General features: G+C 46.2%; 1 protein-coding gene across 5 annotated transcripts; it reads left to right on the top strand.

The window, feature by feature from the left end:
• The first annotated feature begins 7164 nt into the window (after positions 1-7164).
• On the top strand, positions 7165-9854 carry LOC124675145. Of its 5 annotated transcripts, none has more exons than XM_047211214.1 (4): positions 7165-7283; positions 8419-8480; positions 8700-9069; positions 9155-9854. In XM_047211214.1, the coding sequence occupies exons 3-4, from the start codon at positions 8734-8736 to the stop codon at positions 9686-9688; spliced, it is 870 nt and encodes a 289-aa protein (XP_047067170.1). In that variant the 5' UTR covers positions 7165-7283; positions 8419-8480; positions 8700-8733; the 3' UTR covers positions 9689-9854. The 5 variants fall into 5 exon arrangements, with proteins under 5 accessions (XP_047067170.1, XP_047067167.1, XP_047067168.1 ...); XM_047211211.1 differs by having other exon boundaries at positions 8419-8492; XM_047211212.1 differs by having other exon boundaries at positions 8419-8492; positions 8682-9069.
• The last annotated feature ends 1542 nt before the right edge of the window (positions 9855-11396 follow it).

The following is an 11396-nucleotide window of genomic DNA, read 5'->3' as shown; positions in this document are numbered from 1 at the left end:
GTGAAAGGAACCTTTGGCAATTTAAAGGCGAGAGGGCTTGGGGATGCAATGTCCGGGCCCGTGATCATGGCCACGCTCCGATAGAGTTGGCGTCATGGGGCCATGGCCGAACATGAAGCAATTCAGTGCATCAGACCAAAAGTATCCGATGGTTTTCAGGATGTTCTCATTCTTTTCAAGAGGAGATAGTGACAATGATAAGGCATCGGCTATCCCTATCGCGTCCCAGGTAGCATAGTGTGTTTTAGACACGCTACTGTACCATGCCACCCAACCTTCAGGAGGATTAGGCCAGGCTCGCAGGCAGTCGGCCCAGGAAGTCAGATCTAAATTCTGATTCACGAAGGGGATTCTATTGGCCTCGCATGAGATTAGGTGAGCGGGACTCTCGGAAGGACGGGGGCCAAGACACATAGAGTTTGGGAGAGAAGGGTGCGGCAGCAGGATGTCTGAAACCTAAAATTGATAACGGAATAGGACATTAATTCAGGTGTTTGCTGTTTACTCCTAACATTGATTCGAATAGCGAGGAGGCGGTTGAGGATTACCTTCAGACCGGAGACCATGGCGTTGGCGTTGGATGATTCCGCCATTTGATGCGCTGAGGAATTGGGACGGCGCGGTTGGGATCTGAGATTCGTGGAGCTGCTTGGGCGGCGATTTGGGGATCTGAGTTTGCTTTCTCAGACGGAGGTCGCAGGTTACCGTTTGGAGGAGCAATTAAGTTGGTCGTACTTTTGTTTTGTCGTAGAGGCTGATGTGATGCCATCGGCTCTTTCGGGGAGTGTTTGACTTCGACAATCGGTAAAATTAAATGGAAGCACTCCTTCATTAATAAGAGGGGTTTTTTAGATTGGTGATGAAATCAAGGAGGCAAGACGCCACGACATGACCCGACGAAGAAAAGCACAGTGATTTTGGAATTGTCATTTCCAAAACCAGGGGGGCATGTGTTATCACCAGAATTTGACCGGATCAGAGGTGGGCCGCGATTGAGGATGAGCTTGAAGGATATACATGGAAGGAATACATGAATCGGCCTTATATGCAAAGTTTGGGCTAGTTTGCCCGTGTATCTATAATATAGTAGGATACGTGTCGGTTAGATAGAATTTGGCTCGTGCCCGGTTGGGATTATTCCCACGTTAGAAAGTCTACGGACTATAAATATGTATCTAGGGTTTATGAAATAAACAACAATCACGTTCACCACAAACCAATCTAGGCGCATCGCCAACTCCCTAGGCAGTACACGTTTATTCGTTGTTCATGCGTTGCTCGTTCTGAAGCCTTGTTGATGGCGAGCAACGTAGTTATCGTAGATGTGTTAGGGTTAGCATTGCTTCATCGTATCATATCGTCGTCGTCGTGCAACCCTTAGACGTCTAGCCGCCCTTACACCTATCTTAGGTGTAAGGGCGGCACCCCGCTTGATCATTATTCGGTAGATCAGATCCGTTATGATTGCTCCTTGTTCTTCAAGGATTAGTTTAATATCTGCATAGTTAGGCCTTACAAACGGGTTGAAGGATCCAGTGGCGCGTAGGGTGTAGTTTGCTAGCCCTAGACAGGATGTTCCGGGGGACCAACTTCGTGTTGGTTTTTAGGCCTTGTCTAGGGTCGGTTTACGATCACCGTGCGTGGCCGCCAGGCTCAATCACGAGTAGGATGTTCCGATTATGCGGTGAAAACCCTAAATCTTAGTAGGTCGTTTTAGCTTTATTTTGATCAAGCAGGACCACCATCTGATCGTACACCTCGTACGCATCATGGGTGGATCGGCTCCTTGAGCCGATTCACAGGATAACCTGAGAGCCGATCGAGGCTCGTATTTAATGTTTACGTGTATGCCATGCAGGAAACTAAGCGAGGCACATCCAACACCTTCCCGACCGGTATAGGTCGGGTGGCACGCCCTTGCACCGAGCATCGGACGTGCGTGCCGAGTCTTTGCGGGCCGTCGCTCGGAGGGACCAGGGCCAGCCGCAGTCCTGGGAGCCTCCCGGCTCTACCGTGTTTCCCGTCGCTGCTCGTCGGTGGGTTTCTGACCGCAACAAGTACCGAGAGCCAAAATACCAGAACAGTTCCAGAGACGCCGCCACCGTCAACCCTAACTCGGGGGGGTTCAGAAGATCTCCTCCGGCACCCTGCCGGAGAGGGGAATCATCACCGGAGGGCTCTACATCACCATGCCCGCCTCCGGACTGATGCGTGAGTAGTTCATCCTTGGACTACGGGTCCATAGCAATAGCTAGATGGTTGTCTTCTCCTATTGTGCCATCATGTTTAGATCTTGTGAGCTGCTTATCATGATCAAGATCATCTATTTGTAATGCTACATGTTGTGTTTGTTGGGATCCGATGAATATGGAATACTATGTCAAGTTGATTATTGATCTATCATATATGTGTTGTTTATGATCTTGCATGCTCTCCGTTGCTAGTAGAGGCTCTGGCCAAGTTGATACTTGTGACTCCAAGAGGGGGTATTTATGCTAGATAGTGGGTTCATGTCTCCATTGAATCTGGGGGAGTGACATGAACCCCTAAGGTTGTGGATGTGTCTGTTGCCACTAGGGATAAAACATCAATGCTTTGTCTAAGGATATTTGTATTGTTTACATTACGCACAGTAATTAATGCAATTGTCTGTTGCTTGCAACTTAATACTAGAAGGGGTGCGGATGCTAACCCGAAGGTGGACCTTTTAGGCATAGATGCATGCTGGATGGAGGTCTATGTTCTTTGTCGTAATGCCCTAAGTAAATCTCATAGTAGTCATCATGATATGTATGTGCATTGTTATGCCCTCTCTATTTGTCAATTGCCCAACTGTAATTTGTTTACCCAACATGTTATTTATCTTATTGGAGAGACACCACTAGTGAACCGTGGACCCCGGTCCATTCTTTTACATCTGAAATAAAACCTACTGCAATCATTGTTCTCTTTTGTTTTCTGCAAGCAAACATCATTTTCCACACCATACGTTTAATCCTTTGTTTTCAGCAAGCCGGTGAGATTAACAACCTCACTGTTAAGTTGGGGAAAAGTAGTTTGATTGTGATGTGCAGGTTTCACGTTGGCACCGGAATCCCTGATGTTGCGCCGCACTACACCCCTTCACCAACAACCTTCACGTGATCTTCATCTCCTACTGGTTCGATAACCTTGGTTTCTTACTGAGGGAAACTCGTCGTCGTACTCATCATACCTTCCTCTTGGGGTTCCCAACTGACGTGTGCTTTACCGTCACAAGCAAGGCGCTTGAATGAGATCCTACGTATTTACAATGAGGCGTCAGGGCAGCTGGTTAATAGAGAGAAGAGTTCGATTTTCTTCACCCCTAGTACAGGCGAGGCTCAGAAGGAAGCAGTGAATCATGAACTTGATATCCTGGTAGAAGCTTTCAGTGAGAGGTACTTGGGATTACCGACGGCTGTTTGCCGGTTAACAAGCGGTGAGTTTGAATTTATAGCGGAAGGAATGAGAAAGAGTATGAATGGCAGTGCAAAGATGTTATCTTACCCGGGCAAAGAGGTTTGGCTAAAATCAGTGGTACAAGCCAAATACTCTTATTGCATGAGTATATTCCAGCTATCCAAAGGCACATGTAAAAAATTCTCCTCACTATCATCCAAGTTCTGGTGGAGTGGGAACCTGGATAAGAGATCAATGCACTGGATAGCTTGGGAGAAGATGTCTATACCAAAGGGGCGTGGCGGAATGGGCTTCCGTGACTATCAGATGTTTAATCTAGCTCTTTTGGGGAAGCAAGGATGGCGACTGATGACAATACCGAACTCACTTTGTTCTCAGGTACTACGAAGCCGCTATTTTCACGATAAAGATTTCATGACATCAACAGTACCAAGGACTGCTTCGAGGACGTGGCGGTCGATTATAGCGGGCAGAGAAGCACTTCAGACTGGTTTGCTAAAAAGAATAGGTTCAGGTAGTTTGGTTTCTATTTGGGACGACAACTGGCTACCTGGAACCCAACATATGCGACCTTGATACGTCTCCGACGTATCGATAATTTCTTATGTTCCATGCCACATTATTGATGATATCTACATGTTTTATGTATACTTTATGTCATTATTATGCGTTTTCCGGAACTAACCTATTGACGAGATGCCGAAGGGTCAGTTCCGTTTTCTGCTGTTTTTGGTTTCGAAATCCTAGTAAGGAAATATTCTCGGAATCAGACGAAATCAACGCCCAGCATCCTATTTTTCCACGAAGCTTCCAGAACACCCGAGAGCCGCCAGAGGGGGGCCACAGGCCCACCAGACAGTAGGTCGGCGCGGCCAAGGGGGGGCCCGCGCCCCCCTATTGTGTCGTCGCCTCGTTGACCTTCTGACGCCGCCTCTTCGCCTATATAAAGGTCCCTGACCTAAAACTTCGATACGAAAAAGCCACGGTACGAGAAACCTTCCAGAGCCGCCGCCATCGCGAAGCCAATATCACGGGGACAGGAGTCTCGTTCCGGCACGCCGCCGGGACGGGGAAGTGCCCCGGAAGGCTCCTCCATCGACACCACCGCCATCTCCATCAACGCTGCTCGTCTCCCATGAGGAGGGAGTAGTTCTCCATCGAGGCTCGGGGCTGTACCGGTAGCTATGTGGTTAATCTCTCTCCTATGTGCTTCAATACAATAATCTCATGAGCTGCCTTACATGATTGAGATTCATATGATGATGCTTGTAATCTAGATGTCATTGTGCTAGTCAAGTGGATTTTACTTATGTGATCTCCGGAGACTCCTTGTCCCACGTGTGTAAAGGTGACAGGTGTGTGCACCGTGTGGGTCTCTTAGGCTATATTTCACAGAATACTTATTCACTGTTATGAATGGCATAGTGAAGTGCTTATTTATATCTCTTTATGATTGCAATGTGTTTTGTATCACAATATATCCGTGTGCTACTCTAGTGATGTTATTAAAGTAGTTTATTCCTCCTGCACGGTGTAATGGTGACAGTGTGTGCATCGTGTAGTACTTGGCGTGGGCTATGATTGTGATCTCTTGTAGATTATGAAGTTAACTATTGCTATGATGGTATTGATGTGATCTATTCCTCCTTTTCGTAGTGTGAAGGTGACAGTGTGCATGCTATGTTAGTACTTGATTTGGTTATGTTGATCTGTCATGCACTCTAAGGTTATTTAAATATGAACATTGAATATTGTGGAGCTTGTTAACTCCGGCATTGAGGGTTCGTGTAATCCTACACAGTTAGTGGTGTTCATCATCCAACAAGAGGGTGTAGAGTCTAGCATCTATCTATTTATTCCGTTATGTGATCAATGTTGAGAGTGTCCACTAGTGAAAGTATGATCCCTAGGCCTTGTTCCTAAATATCGCTATCGCTTGCTTGTTTACTTGTTTTACTGCATCTTTACTTCCTGCAATATTACTACCATCAATCGCACGCCGGCAAGCACTTTTACGGCGCCGTTACTACTGCTCATATTCATTCATACCACTTGTATTTCACTATCTCTTCGCCGAACTAGTGCACCTATTAGGTGTGTTGGGGACACGAGACTTCTTGCTTTGTGGTTGCATGGTTGCTTGAGAGGGATATCTTTGACCTCTTCCTCCCTGAGTTCGATAAACCTTGGGTGATCCACTTAAGGGAAACTTGCTGCTGTTCTACAAACCTCTGCTCTTGGAGGCCCAACACTGTCTACAAGAATAGAAGCTCCCGTAGACATCAGACCTCTAGGAAGGAAGGAGGAAGGCACAGCCGAGATGGTGAGTGATTTGATTGATCACACCACACATTCCTGGAATTTGGAGGAGTTGGAGAAGAATCTCTTCCCAATAGATGTTGAGATAGTTCGGCAAATCCCTCTGAGGAATACCGAGGGGGAGGACTGGCTGGCATGGGCACTCGAGAAATAAGGTGCTTTGGCTTTTGGAAAGCCACCATCCAAAGCCATCTGTTTATTTCGATTCGCTAGCTTTTTCTACTGGAAAGCTGAAAAAAGCCCAAACAAACACCCCCTCAGTAAAGTCTTCTTACCGTGCACTGATGGCCCAACGTATGATCGGGGACGATGCGTCGTCGTCCGAGGACAGAAGTTCAGTCCGGAAGAAGCTATGGAGGCTTGCAGTGGTACCTAAGGTCCGCACATTTTGGTGGAGAGTTCTACGAGGCATTTTGCCATCTTATTCGGCTCTCACCCAGCGGCATGTCAAAGAAGAAGCGACCTGTGGTATATGCAAAGCAGCTCCAAAAACAGTGTTTCATGCATTGTTTGAATGTGCTCACGCTCGGCAATTTTTGCTAGCAGCGAAAGAGGTTTTTTCTCTTCAATTGCCTAGGCTTCAGTCTTGGGCGGCAGATATTTTATGTGAGGAATGGTTCACGTCGGCTGAACAGGCACAACTAATTTCAGTGCTGGCTGCGATCTGGTACTCCAGGAACAAGCTAGTACATGGGACAGTTGGCTACGACCCGGGCCAATGCGTGGAGGGTATTAAACAGGGTCTCCTTGAGATTGTGATTCCAAAATTAGTGGTGAGGAGGGAAGCACCAAAACCAGTTTGCAAATGGACTGCGCCAGGTGGAGAGGTGGTGAAATTGAACTCTGATGGTGCCATTTGTGAAACAGAAGGTACAACTGGAAGTGGAGGTGTGGCAAGAGATGCTCTGGGATTCAGAGGAGCGTGGGCAAATGTTTATGCTGGTGTTCGCGATCCTTTTGTGGCAGTCGTTAGCTCTACGAGATGCCGTCATCTTTGCTGATTGTAATTCTATGATTGTGAGCTAATAAAATCGGAAGTTCTAAAAAAAATGAATTAGTAGGAATCAGCAGCGAAACACAGTAAAATGATTCAGTAGTGGAAGGATTTTTTTTTGGGAAAGCCGAAGGAAACATAGGAACGCACCCCCAGCCGTGGGCGGATTAAGCGGAGCGCAACCCGAATCAAACCGGACGCAAATGACGAACGCGGGCCAAGCCCACGTAGAAGCGGCACCTCGTCTCTACCGACCAGGTCGGTGTACCCCCAACTCCGGTACGTACCGAAGCGCGACGACGCAGGTACATCTCGCCGGCCCGGCCCGGCCCGGGCCCGCCCTCATCCCACTCCGGCGTGCGGCGGCCCTCCTGCTCCGCCGCCCAGCCCTCCCCCGTCCGCTCTCTTTCTTCCCCGTTCCTCTCTCCTCTCTATCTCACCTTTCCCCTCTATGTGTAGCACACGGTGGGCGGCCACAGGAGCTCGACGGCGACCTTCATTCCTCAGCCAGCGGCGCGTCGACCACCTGGTACATCCCCCTCCCCTGTTACTCTCTCTCAATCCCACCCTCTCTTCCACGGGCAACAAATGCGTAGTATCTCTGAAACCTGGCATGACAGATCATGAGTCATCGCACTCATCGTAGCTCCAAGATATCTACTGTTTTCTCCGCCAACTGAAGTTTAGGGTTTGCCTGATTGATGGACAATTCCTTTTGCAGCTTCAGTTTGTTCAAATCTGAAGTACTAGTTACCACTCTCTGTCAACAAAGGGCTAACTCTGAGACTGAATGTATACGAATCTCGCGAGTTAATGTGGAAAAACGCATGCAATTCTTGTGGGCTTGGCTGTTATTAGTTGCTGAAACTCTCACTTGCCTGAAGTATTCAAGTGTGCAATGGATTCTAGCCAGTTTATGATTTCCTCTTCCCTTTTTCATCGTTTCCAACTAGTCTCCCTGTATGTACGTGCTTACATTTAATTCGGCAGGAGATCACCATGAGTCCATGGCACAATGCGCCGCTGGGGTTGCCATATTATTATACACGAAATATTTTGAAACATGTATAATAAAACTAGTAGTATTATTAATCCAAACACAAATATTGGCTCAATGTCAGTATCCTTTGAAATTCGCATTGGAGCCAATGCAGTGTCAAACCTGTGGATGTCTACATCCAAACCGAACCATAAAGTTTATCACTCGGTTGCCTTTAACGTACAAATTCTGCCCCCAATTCTGTCTGAATTAATCGACACCCCCTAAACAACACACTAGATGATTCTGACCCAAACCCCTGAATTCTGGGGACTTGAAACCCTCCGCCTTGCCCATCTCGGTGGTGGCGGCTCCAGGTACACTACATTCTCCATAGTCTCTGCTCCGTTCACTGGGCTCTGGGGAAATATCCTAGTCCTACCCTTAACTCTCCTCCACCACTGCCATCCACCGCAGCACACAACTATTGTGCTTACTCCGGTGTATTCCCACCCATTGTTTCACTGAAGCTCCTCCCTCCCAGCTGCACCTCCAATACACGTTGTCGCACTCACACCTGCTTGCCCCCGTGCTAGATGCGGATCTTTTTCGCATTGGTCGATTCTGGCTCCTTTCATTATGCTGTTGAATATCCTCCTAATGATTGGGGTGTTTCTATGTGCAGGGTAACCGTTGCACTCCATCTAAAGCTAATTCAAGAAGCCAAACAACAACTCTATTTAAGCTGTGAGTCATCAGGTATGCTCTATGCTGCAGATCTCTTTGTGCATGTTGCTACCTAAGTAGCTTGCCACACAATCAGTTCCCAATTCTCAAGATTCAGTGTTGATGAAAGACGTATTTGGATATTAATTTGTGATGTATGCTTGCCAATTTGTTTTCCATCTTTAGCATTCAAAGCTACATGTTTCTTTCCATGATTAGCAGTTGCCTGTTCAAATGCAGCCCTAACCAACAAGTCGAAAGTTGATACTTCCATATGGATTCAAACAACGGAAGGAGGAAAAGCAGGAGTTATCTTACTTGGACAGACAATATGGATCGGGTTCTGCTTGATGTTCTTGCTGAGTATCACAATAATGGCAATCATACAGCAAATGGATGGAAGCCACCTGCATACTCTGCGGCAGTGAAAACTGTGCGCGAGAAGTGCAGTGTGGAGATTACAAAGGACCACGTGTATTCAAGATGCAAGACCTTTGACAAGCATTGCAGTATCATTAGCAGGTTACTTGCCCATTCTGATTTTGGATGGGATCAAGACAAGAACATGCTCATCATTCACAATGAGGATGCTTGGAAAGTATACATAGAGGTGGGTTAAACATATTCATTTCGTTTTCTTTTCTTACTGAGGTATGGTTGAGGCATGTGATTCAAATTTGATGATTATTTTACAGAAAAACAAAGCAGCTGCCTGCTACAAAAACAAAGTTATTAAGAACTGGGATGCAATAAGTCTAATATTCTCGAGAGACTATGCTACTAGTGAAGAGGAGAGTGCAGGAGGTGAAAATGCCCAAGAAATGGCATTGAAGGGTGCCGAAGATGTCCGGGAGCTTACTCAAAATTCACCTTCAACATCTGGACCTAGCAGTCAAGATCAAGGTGGAATGCCGACACCAACTCGACCCAGTCAACTGTGCAGGAGGAGTAAGAGGTTCAGAACAGATGATGCACTCTTTTGCATGTCTGGGAACATAAAGAATTCATTTCAGATATCTGTGAAGGCAAATGAACCTCCAGCGGAACGAGCTAATGCATCTCCAAAGGAAATCTTTGCGGCGCTTCAAGAGATACCCAACTTAGGACGGGGTGATCTGCTGAGGGCCTACTGTATTCTCACTAGCAATGACCGCAAGTTTGAATCTCTTGTGGTGCTTCCGATGGACATGAGGAAGGATTGGTTGATGATGGAAATTGGGAAGAACTGAAGCTCGTTCAGTTTCCATTGTTATGGCAGATTCATCACTAGACCTGTATCAAATCTTAGCATTGTTCAAGATATCTGATACCGCAATGCTTGATGTTTAACTGTTTTGTGCATGTACTAATTTTGGATTCTGCTAAAGTTTTATAATTTTTAATGTCCTTGGTGCATGTAACGTTGTCACCACCAAGCGGGGTGTACGTGTATATTCAACCGTGTGTGCCCTGATGCGTCCTCTGACTTGCATGCATAGAGCAAGTATATGGGAGAGAAGGAGAAACCCACCAAATAGTTTGTAATTTGATGCACTGAAACTAGCATCCGGTTAACATATTGCCCTATACACAAACTCTACAAAATGTGTTCATCTCAATGCAATTGACCTGGTACAGTTTGTCGTCTTAGCAACCTACTGGCATCAGAGTTATAGGCCAGTATCAATTCCGATGTATTCAGTTCGGATTTTTGAGATCCTGACAGAGATTTTATATATTTCCTTCCTGTATCAAGCATTCAAGTTCTTATGTCTCTCGCCTCCCTTATGTTGTGGTTTTCGTTATTGATTGTGAACTCGACTGCATATATCTCGGTCACCACAAAGCGGGGTGTATATGCAACCGTGTGTGCCTGACGCCTTCTCTGACTTACATAGAGCAAGTATATGGGAGAGGAGAAACCCACCAACTAATGTGTAAATTTGATGTACTCAAACTAGCATACACCGTTAACTTATTGCCCTATATGCAAACTCTACAAAATGTGTACATCTGAATGCAATTGACCTGGTACAGTTCATCGTCTCAGCAACCTTCTGGCATCGGAGTTATAGGCCAGTATCAATTCCGACGTATTCAGTTTGGATTTTTGAGGTCCCGACAGAGATTTTATATATTTGGTACCTGTATCAAGTATTCAAGTTCTTCTGTCTCTCGCCTCCCTTATGGTGCGGATGATCAACCTGTGTTTGTCTTAATGGATTATAAAGGAAACTGCATATATCTCGCTCACAAAGCAATGTATTGCCGGCCGAAGGAGCTTCACCACACGGGCCACAACTTGAGATCATGGGTTTTCGCTGCCAGGCTTGCAGGTAATATTCAAATGAAAGTAGTTGATTGACGACTTTATATGATGCAGTAATAGTATGCCTGTCTACTTCTTGGGAAGAGAAAGGTCGGAATAGCCAGCATATGAAACAAAATTGGTCAGAACAACTGCAAGTGTGCAAGTTCTTTTCGAAATGGAGGCGACGCCCTAGCCTCTGCATAATGAGCATGCATCATTTGGATCTGAGTTATCTCTGTCAGCATTGCCGTAAAGAACATTATGCAAGAGTTTGTTCTTGCCTTTGCAAACTATTAAAATCTTTCATCAGTGTCGTGTATGTAGGTAGAGCTTTCGTTAGTGTGGTGTATGTGGAAGGAGGGTGTATAGATCAGGGTATGAAGAAGTACTGTATAGAACTCTAATAAGCCGTTCCACATTCAGCATCGGGCACACCAATCAGAAATCTTACATGGTTCAGAATCAACAACATAGATGATAGATGGTACGGGCAACTTAGCCGAACAGATAAACAGATTGCTAAATCTCATTGAAAGTACTACTACATGGGAGAGAGGGAGGTGGTCTGATACTGATAGCTCCAATAATGATGGTAATGCAGCACGCCGCGGATGCATACATGAGGCCGGGTTCTTCCTTGGTGCATC

Source organism: Lolium rigidum, chromosome 7 (assembly GCF_022539505.1).
Source record: "Lolium rigidum isolate FL_2022 chromosome 7, APGP_CSIRO_Lrig_0.1, whole genome shotgun sequence".
Lineage (NCBI taxonomy): Eukaryota > Viridiplantae > Streptophyta > Magnoliopsida > Poales > Poaceae > Lolium > Lolium rigidum.
This window is presented reverse-complemented; position numbering and strand designations above follow the sequence as displayed.

What these genes read in the sequence shown, in the direction of transcription:
- LOC124675145 (XM_047211214.1), top strand. Translation starts at nt 8,734, where the DNA reads ATGGATTCAAACAACGGAAGGAGGAAAAGCAGGAGTTATCTTACTTGG. An exon ending in CTTGGAAAGTATACATAGAG is followed by an intron (nt 9,070 to 9,154) that starts GTGGGTTAAACA and finishes ATTATTTTACAG; the next exon opens with AAAAACAAAGCAGCTGCCTG.